The sequence below is a fragment of the Lonchura striata genome, chromosome 36 (genome assembly GCF_046129695.1).
Source record: "Lonchura striata isolate bLonStr1 chromosome 36, bLonStr1.mat, whole genome shotgun sequence".
NCBI classification, from domain to species: Eukaryota; Metazoa; Chordata; class Aves; order Passeriformes; family Estrildidae; genus Lonchura; species Lonchura striata.
In genome coordinates, this window is record NC_134638.1 from 112,438 (window position 1) to 130,540 (window position 18,103).

General features: G+C 63.6%; 5 protein-coding genes and 1 non-coding gene across 7 annotated transcripts; 3 read left to right on the plus strand and 3 right to left on the minus strand.

Annotated features, from left to right (window-relative positions):
• Nucleotides 1-355: 355 nt before the first annotated feature.
• On the minus strand, nucleotides 356-4,164 carry INTS5 (integrator complex subunit 5). The gene is made up of 2 exons (XM_077789594.1): nucleotides 4,118-4,164; nucleotides 356-3,217 (listed from the first exon to the last, which is right to left on the minus strand). The coding sequence occupies exons 1-2, from the start codon at nucleotides 4,162-4,164 to the stop codon at nucleotides 466-468; spliced, it is 2,799 nt and encodes a 932-aa protein (XP_077645720.1). The 3' UTR covers nucleotides 356-465.
• Nucleotides 4,165-4,299: 135 nt separating this feature from the next.
• On the minus strand, nucleotides 4,300-5,604 carry C36H11orf98 (chromosome 36 C11orf98 homolog). The gene is made up of 4 exons (XM_077789595.1): nucleotides 5,545-5,604; nucleotides 5,280-5,344; nucleotides 4,831-4,902; nucleotides 4,300-4,756 (listed from the first exon to the last, which is right to left on the minus strand). The coding sequence occupies exons 1-4, from the start codon at nucleotides 5,578-5,580 to the stop codon at nucleotides 4,696-4,698; spliced, it is 234 nt and encodes a 77-aa protein (XP_077645721.1). The 5' UTR covers nucleotides 5,581-5,604; the 3' UTR covers nucleotides 4,300-4,695.
• A 286-nt stretch (nucleotides 5,605-5,890) lies between these two features.
• Nucleotides 5,891-6,780, plus strand: LOC144247907 (uncharacterized). 2 transcript variants are annotated; one of them, XM_077789597.1, is made up of 3 exons: nucleotides 5,891-5,904; nucleotides 6,174-6,468; nucleotides 6,547-6,780. In XM_077789597.1, the coding sequence occupies exons 2-3, from the start codon at nucleotides 6,370-6,372 to the stop codon at nucleotides 6,676-6,678; spliced, it is 231 nt and encodes a 76-aa protein (XP_077645723.1). In that variant the 5' UTR covers nucleotides 5,891-5,904; nucleotides 6,174-6,369; the 3' UTR covers nucleotides 6,679-6,780. The 2 variants fall into 2 exon arrangements, with proteins under 2 accessions (XP_077645723.1, XP_077645722.1); XM_077789596.1 differs by lacking the exon at nucleotides 5,891-5,904 and having other exon boundaries at nucleotides 5,919-6,468.
• On the plus strand, nucleotides 5,958-6,091 carry LOC144247967 (small nucleolar RNA SNORA57). Its single transcript, XR_013341402.1, has one exon. It is a non-coding gene; the product is annotated as a small nucleolar RNA SNORA57 (small nucleolar RNA).
• DMAC1 (distal membrane arm assembly component 1) lies at nucleotides 6,758-8,346 on the plus strand. Its single transcript, XM_021531113.3, has 2 exons — nucleotides 6,758-7,038; nucleotides 8,163-8,346. The coding sequence occupies exons 1-2, from the start codon at nucleotides 6,852-6,854 to the stop codon at nucleotides 8,228-8,230; spliced, it is 255 nt and encodes an 84-aa protein (XP_021386788.2). The 5' UTR covers nucleotides 6,758-6,851; the 3' UTR covers nucleotides 8,231-8,346.
• Nucleotides 8,347-8,859: 513 nt separating this feature from the next.
• Nucleotides 8,860-17,928, minus strand: UBXN1 (UBX domain protein 1). Its single transcript, XM_077789695.1, has 8 exons — nucleotides 17,843-17,928; nucleotides 17,158-17,211; nucleotides 15,978-16,097; nucleotides 14,433-14,576; nucleotides 12,672-12,723; nucleotides 11,938-12,030; nucleotides 9,913-10,129; nucleotides 8,860-8,997 (listed from the first exon to the last, which is right to left on the minus strand). Exons 1-8 carry the CDS (start codon nucleotides 17,917-17,919, stop codon nucleotides 8,948-8,950), a joined length of 807 nt encoding a protein of 268 aa, XP_077645821.1. The 5' UTR covers nucleotides 17,920-17,928; the 3' UTR covers nucleotides 8,860-8,947.
• Nucleotides 17,929-18,103: the final 175 nt, after the last annotated feature.

Sequence of the window (18,103 nt, forward strand, 5' to 3'; positions counted from 1 at the left end):
GACCCTCCAAACCCCCTCTGGACACCCCCAGAACCCCCCAGACCCCCTTTGAACAGCCCCAGACCCCCTGTGGACACCCCCAGACCGTCCCCAGAACCCCCCCAGACCCCCTCTGGACACCCCCAGACCCTCCCCAGAACCCCCCAGACCCCCTCTGGACACCCCCAGACCGTCCCCAGAACCCCCCAGACCCCCTCTGGACACCCCCACACCGTCCCCAGAATCCCCCAAACCCCCTCTGGACACCCCCAGACCCTCCCCAGAACCCCCCAGACCCCCTCTGGACACCCCCAGACCGTCCCCAGAACCCCTTTGAACACCCCCAGACCCTCCAAACCCCCACAATTCCAGACCCTTCTCTGCCTTGCACTTCCTTTATTTTACAAACTCCAACTCTCGGCGCCGGCCGCCCCCCGGAGCCGCCCCGGGAGCCCCTCCCGGAGCGTCCCCGGCGCCGCGGCCCGCTCAGGGGTAGAAGCGGGCGGCCATGCGGCCCAGGCGGTGGATGTTGCGGTGCAGCACGCTGTGCAGCACGGCCAGGTGCTTGCCCAGGTCGGCGTCGCGGCCGAAGTCGCGGCGGAAGGCGCCGAGGCGGGGCTGGAAGGTGAACTTCTGTGGCAGCGGGCTGTTGTCGCGCAGGTAGCCCCAGACGCTGAGCAGCAGCAGGTGCACCTCGAAGGGCGCCAGCTCGGGGAACAGCTCGTGCATGTTGCCCAGCACGGGCGGCAGCAGCGAGCCCTCGGCCAGCAGCGCCACGAGCGCGCAGGACGCCCGCAGGTGCCAGGGCGAGGCGGCGGTGCTGCCGGCGCGGCACGCGTCCCAGTGCGCCACCAGCCCGGCCAGCAGCCCCCGCAGCAGCACGGAGCAGTAGCACAGCGCCGGCCGGCCGCCGGCCACCAGCCGCAGCAGCGGGAACAGCAGCGGCTGCCGGCGGAAGCGGCGCAGGATGCGCAGGTCCCGCTCCACCGTGGCGCGGGCCAGCTCCTCGGGCGGCCAGGCCAGCTCGGCGCCCGCCGCCTCGGGGCACACGGCCTCCACCAGCGCCGCCGCCACCGCCTTGGCGGCCTCGGCGCCCACGGCGGCGCCGCGGCAGCAGCGCAGCAGCAGGCTGAGGAAAGCCTGCGTGTTGCGGCTCAGCTCCTCGGCGCCGCGCCGAGCGCCGCCGCCCGCCGCCCTGCGCCCGCGCCCGATCACGCCGCCGTGGAACACCGACCACACGCCGCCCGCCGCGCTGGGGCCGCCCGCGAGGCGCCGGTTGTCGTCCAGCAGCGAGGCCGGCGCGGCTCCCGGGGCGGCGGCGGCGGCGGCCTCGCCGCGCCCGTCCGGCTCGGCCTCGCCGAAGAGCTCGGCGTCGCGGCCGCCCAGCGCCGCCTCCACCAGCTGCGCCAGCACGGCCTTGGCGGCGGCGGGGCTCACGGCGCTCAGCCGCGCCAGCAGCCGCGCGCCCGGCGCCGGCGCGGCCGCGTCGCCCCGGCGCAGCCCGGCGAAGAAGCGGCGCACGGCGGCGCGCACGGCCGGCAGCAGGTGCGCCGGCGGCAGCGCCCGCGGCAGCGGGCAGGCGGCCAGCAGCCGGCACGCCGCCTCGGCCACCTCGGGCCGCGGGTGCAGCAGCAGCTGCGCCAGGTCGGGCAGGTGCCGCGCCAGCGCCGCGCCCAGCGCCGGCTCGCCCGGCTCGCCCTCGGGCTCGCGGGGCTGCAGCAGCAGCGCCAGGTTGCGCAGCAGCTGCGCCAGCTGCGGCTCGGGCAGGCGGCCCGCGTGGATCTGCGCCACGGCGGCGGCCACGGCGGCGGGCAGCGGGTCGGGCAGCACGGCGCGCAGCCCGGCGCGCAGCTGCGGCGCCAGCGCCAGCTCCTCGGGCGTGCGAGCCAGCGCCAGCAGGAAGAAGAGCGCCTCGGCCGCGCCGTGCGGAGCCGAGTGCACCGCCAGCAGCGCCAGCAGCTGCTGCTGCCACAGCCCGCGCCGCCGCTCCAGCCGCAGCGCGTCCTGGCACAGCTCCCGCACGTGCGGCCGCAGCGCCTCCAGGAACGGCACCGGACGGGCGGCGGCCTCGGCGGGCCCGGCGCCGCCGCGCCCGTGCACCAGCTTCTGCAGGTGCAGCAGCAGCAGCTGCAGCAGGCGCTCGCAGGCCTCGCGCACGCCCTCGCGCAGCGCCGGCCCCGGCGCGGCGATGACCGAGGCCGGCGCGGCCGTGGCCAGCAGGAACCGCAGCGTCCGCAGCGCGCCGGCCGAGGCGTGGCACAGCAGGTGCACCGCCACGCCCGCCGTGGCCTCCAGCTCGTCGCGGGGCAGCGCCGAGAAGTGCTGGTGCAGCTGGTTGAGCACCGGCGGCTGCAGCGCGTCCACCAGCTCGGCCGACACCGTGGCCAGCAGCGCCGGCGACAGCAGCGCCAGCTGCAGCAGGAAGGGCACCGTGGCCTTGTGGTGCTCGCGCGCCGAGCCCAGGCTCTCGCGGAACATCCGCAGCAGCTCCTGCTTGATGCTGCCGGCGTGCCGCGACGCCAGGTGCCCCAGGATGCCCACCACCGAGGCCATCTTGGGCGCCCGCTTGTCGCCGAGCGCCGCCGCCTCGCCGCCGCCGCCGCCGCCGCCGTGGGCGCAGAAGTCCTTGAGGCCGCAGGACAGCACGCGGCTGATGATGGTGGCGGGGAAGGAGGAGCCCACGTGCGCCACCACCCAGTCGAAGTGCGGCGAGTGCTGCACCGAGGTGTCCAGCAGCGCGTCCACGCAGGCGTCGGGGCAGCTGCCGGCCATGGCGGCCAGGCACTGGCTGTAGATGTCCAGCAGCGCGCGCGTGGCCGGGCACGCCATCCACAGCTGCAGCAGCTCGTTGAGGCTGGCGGCGGGCGGCACGCCGGGCCGGCCCGCGTACTTGCTGCTCAGCTGCCCCATCAGCTCGCTGGCCCAGGCCGCCACGCCGGGCGCCCAGGCCCGCGGGTTGGCCGCCACCAGCTCGGCCAGCGCCCGCCGCGCCTCCTGCAGCGCCTCGGCGCCCGGCGAGGCGGCGGCGGCGGCGCCGGCCTCGCGCTGCAGCAGGTGCGCGCACACCTGCTCGTCGAAGAGCCCGCGCAGGTGCTGCAGCGCCGCGTGGCGCGCCGGCGGCAGGCAGCGCAGCAGCCGCAGCGCGCAGCGGGCGTGCGCCGCCGGCGACAGCGGCGTGCCCTGCGCCGGGTCCAGCCCGCTCAGGAACGCCTTCACCTCCTGCGAGAGCTCCTGCGCGCTGCGGCGGGGAACGGGGGAAACGGGGGAAATGGGGGGGAAAAGGGGGGGAAAATTGGGGGAGGAATGGGGAGTAAATGGGGGGAAATGGGGAGAAATGGGGGAGGAATGGCGGGAAATGAGAAATGGGGGGGAAATGGGGAGAAATGGGGGGAAATGGGGGAGGAATGGGGAGAAATGGGGGGAGATGGGGGGAAACGAGGAGAAAATGGGGGGAAATGGGAAGAAATGGGGGGAAACAGGTGGGAAAATGGGGGGAAAGGGGGGAGGAATGGGGGGAAATGGGGAGAAATGGGGGAAAATGGGGGGAAAATGGGGAGACAATGGGGGAAAATGGGGGAAAATGGGGGGAAACGGGGAGGAATGGGGGGAAAGGGGGGAAATGGGGGGGAAATGGGGGAGAAATGGGGGGGAAATGGGTTAATAAGGGATAGAGAAGAGTAACACGGGGTTAATAAGGGATAGGAAGGAGGAAACAGGGAAATGGGGAAAAATGGGGAAAAAATGGGTTAATAAGAGATAGGGAGGGGGGAAACGGGGTAAAATGGGGAAATTTGGGTTAGAAAAGGGATAGGGAGGGGTGAAATGGGGAAAAATGGGGTACAAATTGGGTGAAATGGGGAAAAATGGGGTTTAAAAGGGTTAAAGAGGAGTTAAAAAGGGATAAGGGGAGGGAAATGGAGCAAAGCGGTAAAATGGGGAAACGAGGGGTAAAATGGGGGTTAGGGAGGGGGAAAATGGGGAAAAATGGGGTTAGAAAAGGGAAAATGAGAAGAAAAATGGGGAAAATTTGGATTAAAAAAGGGGATGGGAGGCCCGGGGGGATCCGGTGCCGGTCCGGGGGGTCCCTCCCGGGGGGGGCTCCCGGGGCCCTCCCGCCCCTCCCCGGGGCTCCCGGTACCTGAGCGGGGCCCGGGCGCCGCCGGGGGGGTCGCACAGCGCCGACATGGCGAGCGCGGCGGGGCCGGGCGGCTGCGCGTGCGCGGGGCGCGCCCCCGCCGGAAGCGGCCGCCCCGCCGGTGCCACCGCGAAAAGGGTCCGGCGCCCCGGCCGCGGGACGGACGGACACGCGAGGGACGGACGGACAGAGCGAGCGGGCGCCTTTATTGGGGACAGGGGGACACGGATCGGGGTCACCGCGACCGGAGCTGGGCCGGGGGCTGGGGAAACTGAGGCAGGACCGGGGAAACTGAGGCAGGAAAGGGGAAACTGAGGCAGGACCGGGGAAACTGAGGCAGGGATTGGGGAAACTGAGGCAGGACCGGGGAAACTGAGGCAGGAAAGGGGAAACTGAGGCAGGGATTGGGGAAACTGAGGCAGGACCGGGGAAACTGAGGCAGGATTGGGGAAACTGAGGCAGGAAAGGGGAAACTGAGGCAGGATTGGGGAAACTGAGGCAGGACCGGGGAAACTGAGGCAGAGATTGGGGAAACTGAGGCAGGGACTGGTGTCCCCGGTGTCCCAGGTCCGTCCCCGGTGTCACGGCTCCATCTCCGCCGTTCCTCCGTCTCCGTCCCGGTCTCGGCGCGGCCGCCGGGCGCTGGGGGCACCGGGAGGGCTCAGGGCGGCTCCGGTGCCGCCCCCGGTGCCCCCCGGTGCCCCTCCCCCGCTCACCCCCGCCGCAGCCGCTTCAGCTCCTTCCGCTGCCGCTTCCCCCACACCGGGGCCGCCGCCGCCGCCGCCGCCCTGCACCGGAGAGAGCCCCGGGAGCCCCCGGTCACACCGGGACCCGCCCGGTCACACCGGGACCCGCCCCCGGTCACACCGGGACCCGCCCCCGGTCACACCGGGACCCGCCCGGTCACACCGGAACCCGCCCCGGTCACACCGGGACCCGCCCGGTCACACCGGGACCGGTCCGGTCACACCGGAACCCGCCCGGTCACACCGGGACCGGTCCGGTCACACCGGGACCCGCCCCGGTCACACCGGGACCCGCCCGGTCACACCGGGACCGGTCCGGTCACACCGGGACCCGCCCCCGGTCACACCGGGACCGGTCCGGTCACACCGGGACCCGCCCCGGTCACCGGACACCGGGAGGGGGGAGGGGCGCCGCTCACCGCCGCTTCTGCCGCCGGCCCCGCGCCCGCTCCCGCCGCCGCTTGAAGAGTTTCTTGCGCAGCTCCTGCGGGGCACGGCGGAATCACCGGGGCGCCCCCGGGGTTACCGGAGATCCCCCCCCGGTACCGGTTACCGGCAGCGCGTGAGGCTGGGGATTTCCGCTCCCCCCCGCGCTCTGCCTCCCGCCGGGCCGCTCGTGAGGCCCCTCCCGCCCCCCCCGGTGTCCCCCCGGTTCCCCCCGGTGCCCCCGGAGCCCCCCGGGACCGTTCGGGGCCGGTTGATTTTCCCGCCGATCCCCATCGCCGCCGCCACTTCCGGTACGGCCGCGCTTCCGGTCTCAAACCCCGCCCCCTCCTTCGCCCCACCCCACAAATCTCATTGGCTCGCGCGCGCGCGAGGGCGGCGGCGGGTTCTGATTGGCTGCGCTGCCGAGAGCCCCGCCCATATTCTAATCCCCCCTCAGGCCACCGCCTCTATCTTTTCTGCTTTATTCTCATTGGTTGGCGCGCGCGCGCCGGCGGCTTTTATTGGCGGACGTCTCCGAGGCCCCGCCCACGCGGGCTCGGTATAAAGCGCCGCCGCCGCCCCGGCCGCTCTTTCGGCGCCGGGCGCGCTCCGGGCCGGGTCCGTTCGCGGGCGGGGGTCGGGCTCGGGGCGCGCGGGCGGCGCCGGGAGCTCCTCCCGTTCTTGGCGGGCCCCGGCGGGGCCGTGCCGGGCTCCGTGATGTGCGGAGGGACAGCAGCGGCCGGCGCGATGTCTTCGGTGCCGGCGGTGGCGTCCGCCGGTCCCACCCTCACGCGCCGGGACAGGGGCCGGGGTTTGGCGCCGGGGTTGGGGCTCCGGAGCCCCGCAGCGCTCGGGCCGCCGCCTCACCGCCCTCTTCTCCCCCGCAGGACCGGCCGAGGCAGCGGCAGCGCCGCGGGAGCGCGCCGGCGGCGGGAGGAGCGCGCGGAGCTTTCACTTGGCAATAAACGGCTCCGATCCGCTTCTCTCTCGCGGCTGCGTCCGCCGGTCCCCGTTGGGGGCGGGTCCCGCTGCCCCGGCCCCGCCTCCGCTTTCCCGCGCGCCGGAAGCGGCGCAGCGCGCGCGATGGCGCCGGACCCGCGCTGGCCCCGCGCGCTCGCCCGCGGCGCCGTCCCGGTGGCGCTGGGGCTGCTGCTCTGGGCGGCGCTGGCGGCCGGGGACAAGGTACGGGCGGGAGGCGGCGCGGGGCCGCCCGGGGCCGGGACCCGCCGGTCATTCCCGGTTCTTTCCCCCGTTCCGCAGGCGCCGCCGGCCGGGGACGCCGCGACTTTGGCGCAGCGGCGGCGCCACAACGAGCTGATCGCGGCGGCGCTGCGCGAGGCCGCCCAGACCGACGACAACGTGGCGCACCGCGCGGCGCCGTGCCGGAAGTGACGTCAGCACCGGGACTCCCCCCCCCCGCCCGCGCCGCCGTTTGCCGGCGACCTTGAATTCCCCCCGGAACCATCGGCGCGGGGCGCGCTGTGCGCGCGGGACTCTTTTTGGCGCCGGCCGCACCCGGAGGTTTTTGCGGCGCGGCCACTTCCGGCGGCGCTTCCGGTGCCGCCATGTCGCGCCGGGGCGCGGAGCCCGCGGAGGCGCGGCCGCTGTTCGGCGGCTGCTGGAGCTGCCGCCTGCTGAGCGGCGCGGGGCTGCTGCTGGCCGCGCTCTGGGTGTACCGCGGCCCGCGCGGCGCCCTGCGCAGCGGCGCGCCGCCCTCCATGGCCGCCATTGCCCAGATCACGCTGGCCGCCGGTGAGGGGGGGGGGGGGGCGGTCCCGGGGGGCGGGGGGGGCGCGGGATGTTCCGACGCGGCCCCGAAATGTCAAAAAGTGGCCCCGAAAAGCCCCCGAGTGTCTCGGAGTTGTCACAAAGCGGCCCCGGAATGCCCCAAAATGTCCCGAAAATGCCCCGAAACGGCTCAGGGCGTCCTCGAATCATGGGAATGTCCCCAGGTGGCTGGAAGTGTCCCCAAATTTCTCCAAAATGTCTCCAAATTCCCCAAAATATCCCCGAAAATTCCCAAAAGGCCCCTTAAATGGCCTCAATTTGTCCCAAAATGGCACCAAAATGTTGCCAAACGTCCTCAAATATTCCCAAAATGGCCCCAAATTATCCCAAAATGGCCCCAAGTCCAAAAAAGTCCCAAAATGGCCCCAAGAAGTCCTAAAATATCCCAAAAAGGCCCCAAACGATCCCAAAATGCCCCGAAAAGTCCCAAAATGGCCCCAAGAAGTCCTAAAATATCCCAAAAAGGCACCAAACGATCCCAAAATGCCCCAAAAAGTCCCAAAAAGGCCCCAAGATGTCCTCAAAATGCTCTAAAATGGCCCCAGAAATATCCCCAAATTGTCCTAAATGTCCCTGAGGTGCCCCAAGTTGTCCCGAAATGGCCCCAAATTCCCAGATCACCTCAAATTCCCCCCGGAATCCTGGGGAGGGGGAGGGGTTGGGGCTCCCATGGGTGGGGGAGGGTCCTGGGGTGTGCCCAGGTGTGCCCTGGTACCGCCAGGTGTGCCCAGGTATATCTAAGGTGCCCCCAGCTGTGCCTTAGGTGTGCCCAGGTGTATCACAGATGTGTGAGCCATGCCCCAGGTGTGCCCAGGTAACCCCAGGTGTATCTCAGGTGCCCCCAGGTGTATCTCAGGTGTATCTCAGGTGCCCCCAGGTGTGCCCAGGTACCCCCAGGTGTATCTCAGGTGTGCCCAGGTTCCCTCAGGTGTGCCCAGGTGCCCCCAGGTGTATCTCAGGTGCCCCCAGGTGTGCCCAGGTGCCCCCAGGTGTATCTCAGGTGCCCCCAGGTGTGCCCAGGTACCCCCAGGTGTATCTCAGGTGTATCTCAGGTGTGCCCAGGTGCTGCAGCCTCCCCCTCCCCGCAGGTCTGGGCGCCTGGGCCATCGTCATCCTCGCCGACCCCGTGGGACGCCGGCGCCGCCCGGAGCCGTGAGGGGAACCGGGACCGGCACCGGGACCGGCACCGGGACTGGCACCGGAACCGGCACCGGGACCGGCACCGACCGGCGCCCGCGCGCCAATAAAGAACCGGAACCGGCTCCAGAGGGGCTTGGGGCTTCTGGGGTTCATTTGTGGGGGATTTGGGTTTATTTGGGGGTTTTTTGGGTTTATTGGGGGGTTTTTTTGGTGTTTATTTGGATTTTTGGGGGGATTTTTAGGGGCTGTTTTTGGTTTCTTTAGGGTCACTTTGGGTTAATTTGACTTTTTTGGGTTAATTTGACTTTTTTGGGTCTGATTTGGGGTTTTTTTGGGCTCACTTGGAGTTGGTTTGGGTTTATTTGGGATTTTTGGGTTAGTTTTTTGCGGTTTATTTCGTAATTTTTTTTGGGTTTATTTGCTTTTTTTTAAATTTTTTGTCCCTTTATTTGGGGTTATTTGGGTTTGAGTTTTTTGACGCTTATTTTGGAGTTTTTTAGATTTGGAGTTTTTTTTGTTTATTTACAGTTTTTAAAATTTTTTTTCCACTTCATTTGGGGCTTTCTGGGAGGTTTTGGAGTTTATTTGGTTTTTTTTGGATTTTTTTTTATTTGTTTGGGAGTTTGTTGGGTTTATTTGGAGTCCTTTGGGTTTGACTTTTTCAATTTTAATTTTTTCCAGTTTATTTGGGGTTTTCTCGGGGGGTTTTGGGGTTCTCGGGGAGTGCCCCCCCTCAGCTCCCCTCCTTTTTGGCCACGATGACGACGGCGGAGGGAACCAGGCCTGGAAAGGGGGGGGAATGTGAGCACCCCAAAAAAATCCCCCAAATCCCCCCAAAATTCCCTCAGAGACACACCAACCCCCCCAGGACCCACCCTGGATCCCCCAAATCACCCCCAGGGACCCCCAAAATCCCCAAGGACCCCCCCAACCCTTCCCAAATCCCCTCAGGGACCCCCAAAACCCATCAGGGCCCCCCTAAACCCCCCAAGGACCCTCCAAATGCCCCCCAGGATCCCCAAATCCCCATAGGAACCCCCAAGAACCCCCAAAAATACCTGGAGACCCCCCCAAATCTCCCCAGGGACCCCCAAACCCCCCCAAGGACCCCCAAACCCTTCCCAAATCCCCCAGGGACCCCCAAAATCCCCCCAGGGACCCCCAAACCCCCCCAAGGATCCCCCAACCCTTCCCAAATCCCCTCAGGGACCCCCAAAACCCATCAGGGCCCCCCTAAACCCCCCAAGGACCCTCCAAATGCCCCCCAGGATCCCCAAATCCCCACAGGACCCCCCCAAACTCCCTGGAGACCCCCCCAAATCTCCCCAGGGACCCCCAAACCCCCCCAAGGACCCCCAGACCCTTCCCAAATCCCCCAGGGACCCCCAAAATCCCCCCAGGGACCCCCAAACCCTTCCCAAATCCCCCCAGGGACCCCCAAAATCCCCTCGGGGATCCCCCAAACCCCCCAAGGACTCTCCTAGACCCTGCCCAAACCCCCCCTCCGGGGACCCCCAAAATGCCCTGAAGACCCCCCCCAAATCCCCCCAGAACCCCCTGAACCCCTTGACCCCTTCAGGGACCGCCCAGACTCCCCCCAGGACCCCCCAAAATTCCCTGGAAACTGTTTTAGGAGGTCCCCAAACCCCCCAGGACCCCCAGAGCCCCCCAGGACCCCCGGAGCCCCCCAGGACCCACCCAGCTCCTGCAGGGGTTTCTCCATGTCCTCGTCGGTGAAGAGGCGCCGGGGAAAGGCCGTGCGGAGGCTGAAGGGCTCGGGGGGACCCCCGGAGCCGCCCCCCAAACCCCCCGAGCCCCCCGGGCCCCCCTGGAGCTCCACGAAAAGCCGCACGGCCGCCAGCGGCTCCCGCGCCCGGAAACTCTGCGTGAGCGCGCGGCCGTCGGGCAGGCGCAGCTGGGGGAGAAACCACCCAAAATGTCACTAAAACCACCCAAAACGGGACTAAAAACACCCAAAACGGGACCAAAACCACCCAAAATGTCACTAAAACCACCCAAAACGGGACCAAAATCACCTTAAATCCACCCAAAATCAACCCCAGTCCAGCAGGCGCAGCTGGGGGAGAAACCACCCAAAACGGGACCAAAACTACCCAAAACGGGACCAAAACCACCCAAAACGGGACCAAAATCACCCAAAACGGGACCAAAATCACCCAAAACGGGACTAAAACCACCCAAAACGGGACCAAAACCACCCAAAACGGGACCAAAATCACCCAAAATGTCACTAAAACCACCCAAAATGGGACTAAAAACACCCAAAACGGGACCAAAACCACCCAAAACGGGACCAAAATCACCCAAAATGTCACTAAAACCACCCAAAATGGGACTAAAAACACCCAAAACGGGACTAAAACCACCCAAAACGGGACCAAAACCACCCAAAATGGGACCAAAATCACCCAAAACGGGACTAAAACCACCCAAAACGGGACCAAAATCACCCAAAACGGGACCAAAACCACCCAAAATGGGACCAAAATCACCTTAAATCCACCCAAAATCACCCCCAGTCCGGCAGGCACAGCTGGGGGAGAAACCACCCAAAACGGGACCAATATCACCCAAAACGTCACTAAAACCACCCAAAACGTGACCAAAATCACTCGAAATGTGCCCCAAATCACCCTAAATAACCCAAAATGTGCCCCAAATCACCCTAAATAACCCAAAATCAACCCCAGTCCGGCAGGCGCAGCTGGGGGAGAAACCACCCAAAATGTGACTAAAATCACCCAAAATGTACCCAAAATAACCTAAAAGGTACCTAAAATAACCCAAAATCCACCCAGATCCTCCCAAAATCCCCCAAAATGCCATCAGAGAATTCCCAAATCCCATCGGGGAGCCCACAGATCCCCCAGATCCTCCCAAAATCCATCCCAAATCCCATCAGGGCTCCCCCAAATCCCATCAGGGATCCCAAATCCCATTAGGGATCCCCCCAAATCCCATCAGGGCTCCCCCAAATCCCATCAGGGCTCCCCCAAATCCCATCAGGGCTCCCCCAAATCCCATCAGGGACCCCAAATCCCATCAGGAATCCCCCCAAATCCCATCAGGATCCCCCCAAATCCCATCAGGACCCCCCAAATCCCATCAGGGATCCCCCCAAATCCCATCAGGAATCCCCCCAAATCCCATCAGGGATCCCCCCAAATCCCATCAGGGATCCCCCAAATCCCATCAGGACCCCCCAAATCCCATCAGGGATCCCCCCAAATCCCATCAGGGACCCCAAATCCCATCAGGGATCCCCCCAAATCCCATCAGGATCCCCCCAAATCCCATCAGGGACCCCAAATCTCATCAGGGATCCCAAATCCCATCAGGATCCCCCCAAATCCCATCAGGGCTCCCCCAAATCCCATCAGGATCCCCCCAAATCCCATCAGGGCTCCCCCAAATCCCATCAGGACCCCCCAAATCCCATCAGGGATCCCCCCAAATCCCATCAGGGCTCCCCCAAATCCCATCAGGGATCCCAAATCCCATCAGGATCCCCCCAAATCCCATCAGGGCTCCCCCAAATCCCATCAGGGACCCCAAATCCCATCAGGGATCCCAAATCCCATCAGGAATCCCCCCAAATCCCATCAGGGATCCCAAATCCCATCAGGATCCCCCCAAATCCCATCAGGACCCCCCAAATCCCATCAGGGACCCCAAATCCCATCAGGGATCCCGAATCCCCACCTGGATCCGGCAGTGCTCGTGCTCCCGCGGCGCCGGCGGCTCCCGGGGCGGCTCCCGGGGGGGATTTGGGGGCTCCGGGGGGGTGGGGGCGAACTGCGGGAGGGGCAGGGGGAGATTTGGGGGATCCCGGCGGGGCTGCACCCCAGAGTGGCCTCGGGGATCCCCCAAATCCCCTGGGAATTCCCCAAATCCGCTGGGATCCCCTAAATCCTCTGTGATCCCCCAAAATCCTTTGGAATCTCCCCAGAATCCCTTAAGATCCACCCCCCAAATCCTTTGTGATCCCCCAAAATCCTTTGGAATCCCCCCAAATCCTTCAGGATCCCCAAAACCCTGTGGGATTTCCCCCCCAAAATCCCTTAAGATCCCCCCAAATCCCCTGGGATCCCCCCAAAATCCTTTGGAATCCTCTCAAATCCTTCAGGATCCCCCAAATCCTTTGGGATCTCCCCCCAGAAGCCCTTAAGATCCACCCCCCAAATCCTTTGTGATCCCCCAAAATCCCCTGGGATCCCCAAAATCCCCTGGGATCCCTCAAAATCCTTTGAGATCCCCCCAAAATCCTTTGGAATCCTCTCAAATCCTTCAGGATCCCCCAAATCCTTTGGTACCACCCCCCCCCCCCCCCAGAATCCCTTAAGATCCACCCCCCAAATCCTTCAGGATCCCCCCAAAATCTCCTGGGATCCCCCAAATCCCCTGGGATCCCCAAAATTTGTTGAGATCCCGCTCACCCTCTGTGCCCGCTCCGCCTTGTCCCGCTCGATCTTCTCCCGCACCCTCTGCCTGGGGAGTTTGGGGGGAAATCCCAAATTTCCAGGGGTTCCCCGAAACTTTTGGGATCCCTAAAAATCGGGAGGGGCTGCGGCAATCCGGGGGATCCCGGCGGGATTTGGGGGATCCCAGAGGGATTTTGGGAATCCCGGGGGATGTGGGGAATCCTGGGGAGATTTGGGGGATCCTGAGGGAATTTTGGGAATCCTGAGGAGATTTTGGGGGATTCTGAGGGAATTTTGGGAATCCTGAGGGGATTTGGGGCGCATCCCAAAGGATTTGGGGGATTGTAGGGGAATTTGGGAGATCCTGAGAGGATCTGGGGAATCCTAAGGGAATTTTGGGGATCCCAGGGGATCTCCAGGGGCACCCCCGAAGTTTTAGGGTGGCACTCTCAGGTTTGGCGGTGCAGGGAGCGTCCCCAAAAGGTTTTCAGGTGGGAATCCGGGGAATTTTTATGGTCTGAGGGAATCCTGAGGGGTTTTTGTCCCCCCAAAACCCCCATGGTGCCGCCATTGCCCCTGAGGGCTTTTCCCGCCTTTTTCGTGAGGGCTTTTCCCCTTTTTTTAAGGGTTTTTCCCACTCGTTTTCCTGAGGGCTTTTCCCCTTTTTTGTGAGGGATTTTCCCATTTTGTGTGAGGGCTTTCCTCCCTTTTTTCCTGAGGGCTTTTCCCCTTTTTCCTGAGGGCTTTTCCCCTTTTTCCTGAGGGCTTTTCCCCTTTCTTGTGAGGGCTTTTCCCTTTTTCCTGAGGGCTTTTCCCGCCTTTTTCCTGAGGGCTTTTCCCCTTTTTCCTGAGGGCTTTTCCCCTTTTTCCTGAGGGCTTTTCCCCTTTTTTGTGAGGGCTTTCCCCCCTTTTTTCCTGAGGGCTTTTCCCCTTTTCCTGAGGGCTTTCCCCCCTTTTTTCCTGAGGGCTTTTCCCGCCTTTTTCTTGAGGGCTTTTCCCGCCTTTTTTCCTGAGGGCTTTTCCCGCCTTTTTCCTGAGGGCTTTTCCCCTTTTTCCTGAGGGCTTTTCCCCTTTTTCCTGAGGGCTTTTCCCGTTTTTCCTGAGGGCTTTTCCCCTTTTCCTGAGGGCTTTTCCCCTTTTTCCTGAGGGCTTTTCCCGCCTTTTTCCTGAGGGCTTTTCCCGCCCTTTTTTGTGAGGGCTTTTCCCCTTTTTCCTGAGGGCTTTTCCCGCCCTTTTTCCTGAGGGCTTTTCCCGCCCTTTTTTGTGAGGGCTTTTCCCCTTTTTCCTTAGGGCTTTTCCCCTTTTTCCTGAGGGCTTTTCCCGCCTTTTTCCTGAGGGCTTTTCCCCTTTTTCCTGAGGGCTTTTCCCCTTTTTCCTGAGGGCTTTTCCCTTTTTCCTGAGGGCTTTTCCCGCCCTTTTTCCTTAGGGCTTTTCCCTTTTTCCTGAGGGCTTTTCCCTTTTTCCTGAGGGCTTTTCCCGCCTTTTTCCTGAGGGCTTTTCCCGTTTTTCCTGAGGGCTTTTCCCCTTTTTCCTGAGGGCTTTTCCCCTTTTTTGTGAGGGCTTTTCCCCTTTTTCCTGAGGGCTTTTCCCGTTTTTCCTGAGGGCTTTTCCCGCCCTTTTTTGTGAGGGCTTTTCCCCTTTTTCCTGAGGGCTTTTCCCGCCATTTTGGCGCCCCCGGCAGCTCAGAGGACCCAGCTCCTCCCGGGATTTTTCTGGGTGGAAATTTGAGGAAATTCGGGGCGGCTCCCCCGGAGTTCGGCGCCTGGGGTCCCTCACCGCGCCGCCCGCTCCTCGGCGCGCTCCCGGCGCCGCTCCTCGGCCGCGCGGCGCCGCTCCTCGTCGCGCCGCCATTCCCGCAGCTTGGCCAGCTCCTGCCCCCGGCGCCGCCGCTCGCGCTCCTGCCCCGCCTCGGAGAGCAGCCTGGGACCCAAAAACACCCAAAATTCTGAACCCCAAAGTATCCCTGAGCCCCAAAATCCCAGAGGCACCGCGCTCCTGCCAGCCTCGGAGAGCAGCCTGGGACCCAAAAACACCCCAAATTCTGAACTTCAAAATATCCCTGAGCCCCAAAATCCCAGAGGCACCGCGCTCCTGCCCCGCCTCGGAGAGCAGCCTGGGACCCAAAAACACCCAAAATTCTGCACCCCAAAGTATCCCTGAGCCCCAAAATCCCAGAGGCACCGCCCTCCTGCCAGCCTTGGAGAGCAGCCTGGGACCCAAAAACACCCCAAATTCTGAACCCCAAAGTATCCCTGAGCCCCAAAATCCCAGAGGCACCGCGCTCCTGCCCCACCTCGGAGAGCAGCCTGGGACCCAAAAACACCCCAAATTCTGAACCCCAAAGTATCCCTGAGCCCCAAAATCCCAGAGGCACCGCGCTCCTGCCAGCCTCGGAGAGCAGCCTGGGACGCAAAACAGCCTGAACCCCAAAAATACCCAAAACTCCCCCAATATACCCCAAAAAATCCCCAAATCCACCCCAAAATACCCCAGAATCGTCCTAAAAATACGCACTGAAAAATACCCAAACAACATCCCCAAATCCACCCCAAAATACCCCAGAATCGTCCTAAAAATACCCAAAAATACCCACTGAAAAATACCCCAAAACCATCCCAAAAATCCACCCAAAAATACCCCAAAATCGTCCTAAAAATACCCACCGAAAAATACCCAAACAACATCCCCAAATCCACCCAAAAATACCCCAAAATCGTCCTAAAAATACCCACTGAAAAATACCCAAAAAACATCCCAAAATCCACCCCAAAATACCCCAAAATCGTCCTAAAAATACCCAAAAATACCCACTGAAAAATACCCAAAAAACATCCCCAAAATCCACCCAAAAATACCCCAGAATAGTCCTAAAAATACCCACTGAAAAATACCCCAAAACCATCCCCAAAATCCACCCAAAAATACCCCAGAATCGTTCTAAAAATACCAAAAAAACTCACCATAAAATGCTGCAAAACCAGCCCAAAACCCTCCCAAAAATACCCAAACCCTCCTAAAAATACCCAAAAAACTCACCGTAAAGTGCCCCAAAACCAGCCCAAAACCCTCCCAAAAATACCCCAAAAAATCCACCAAAAAATACCCTAAAACCCACCAAAAAATACCCCAAAGCCCTCCTGAGAATACCTGAAAACTCTGCCCAAAACCACCCTGAAACCCCAAATTAACCGCTCTGAACCCCAAAATATCCCTGAGCTCCCCAAACCCCAAAATTCCCTCCCCAAACCCCAAAATTCCCTCCCCAAACCCCAAAATTTCCCCCCCAGACCCCAGAATGTCCCTTTAAACCCCAAAATTCACTTCTGGGTCTCGTCCTCGGGGGCCGGCGGCTGCCGGGGCCCCCCCAGGCCCGCGGGCGGCGCCCCCAAACCCGGGGGGAGTTCGGGGTCCGAGTCGGGGTCGTCCTCATGAGCCACCAGCCTGGGGACCCAAAAATCGGGGGGACCCCCGAATTGGGGGGGGACCCAAAATTGGGGGGGTCCTGGGGGGCTCTGTAAGGTCTTTGCAGCATCCCAGGAGGAATTTTGGGGTGTCAGGGGGTTTTTGGGGAGTCATGAAGGGAATTTAGGGGTCTCAGGGAGTTTTTGGGGGGTCCCAGGAGGAATTTTGGGGACCCTGATGGGAATTTTGGGGGTCCCAGGGGGGGTTTGAGGTTCTGCAGAGGTTTTTGGGGGGTCTCAGAGGTTTTTGGGGTCCCAGGAGGAATTTCAGGGGTCCTAAAGGGAAATCTGGAGATCCTGGGGGGGGGGGGGTTTGGGGTCCCAGAAGGAATTTTGGGGACCCTGATGGGAATTTTGGGGCTCCCGGGGGTGTTTTGGGGTCCCGAAGGGAATTTTGGGCGTCCCAGGGGGGGTTCTGGAGTCCTGGGGAGAATTTTGGGGGTCTCAGGGGGTTTTTGGGAGGAATTTTGGGGTTCCCAAGTAGAATTTTGGGGGTCCTGGGAGGGGTTGGGGTCCCGAAGGGAATTTCAGGGGTCCCAGGGGGATTTTTGGGGTCCCAAAGGGAATTTTTGGGTTACCGAGGCTGTTTTTGGGGGTCTTAGGGGGTTTTTGGGGGTCCTAGGTGGAATTTCAGGTGTCCTGGGGATCATTTTGGGGGTCCCGAGGCTGTTTTTGGGGGTCCTGGGGTTTTTTTCTGTGGTCCCGGGGCTGTTTTTGAGGTCCCGGGGCTGTTTTTGGGGTCCCGGGGCTGTTTTTGGGGTCCCGGGGCTGTTTTTGGGGGATCCCGCTGGATTTTTTGGGGGTCCCAGGGTTTTTTTGGGGGTCCAGGGGCTGTTTTTGGGGTCCCGGGGCTGTTTTTGGGGTCCCGGGGCTGTTTTTGGGGGATCCCGCTGGGTTTTTTGGGGTCCCGGGGCTGTTTTTGGGGTCTCGGGGCTGTTTTTGGGGGTCCCGGGGCTGTTTTTGGGGTCCCGGGTCTGTTTTTGGGGGATCCCGCTGGGTATTTTGGGGGGTCCCGGGGCTGTTTTCGGGGTCCCCCTCACCAGTCCATGGCCGGCTCCACTCCCCGGTTCCCGGTCAGCGCCAGCGCCTTCGCCCTGCGGGACCGGGGGGTCCCGGTTATTTTGGGGGTCCCGGTTATTTTGGGGGGTCCCGGTTATTTTGGGGGGTCCCGGTTATTTTGGGGGTCCCGGTTATTTTGGGGGATCCCGGGGCCTTTCCATGTCCCACCCCCCCCATAACCCCATTCCCGGTGCCGTTCCCGGGCCCCCTCCCCGCTGTCCCCCCGGTGTATCCCCGGTGTCCCCCCGCTCTCCCCGCTGTCCCGGTGTCCCGCTGTCCCCGGTCTCCCCCCGGTGTCCCGGTGCCGTTCCCGGTCCCCCCGCTCTCCCCGTTATGCCCGGTCTCCCGCTGTCCCGCTGTCCCCCCGTTATCCCCGCTGTGCCCCCGTTATCCCCGGTCTCCCCCCGTTATCCCCGCTGTCCCGCTGTCCTGGTGTCCCCGTTATCCCCGGTCCCCCCGGTCTCCCCGTTGTCCCCCCGGTGTCCCGGTGTCCCGGTGCCGTTCCCGGTCCCCCCGGTGTCCCGGTGTCCCCCCCTGTCCCCCCGTTATCCCCGTTATCCCCGCTGTCCCGCTCTCCCCGGTCTCCCCCCGGTCCCCCCGCTGTCCCGGTGTCCCCCCGTTATCCCCGGTCCCCCCGGTGTCCCGGTGTCCCGGTGCCGCCCTCACGCCCGCCGGGGCCCGAATCCCATCTCCAGCAGCGCCTCCAGGGCCCGCCCGGGCCCGGCCCCGCCGCCCGCCGCCATCGGGGCGGCGCCGCGACCGCGGCACGAGGGGACGGCGGCCGGGGAGGGACGGGACGGGAGAGCGAGCGGGACGGAACGGAACGGGATGGGAATGGAACGGGAACGGGACGGAACGGGACGGAAAGGGACGGGAACGGGAACGGGATGGGAGAGAGCGACCGGAACGGAACGGGAACGGGAGAGA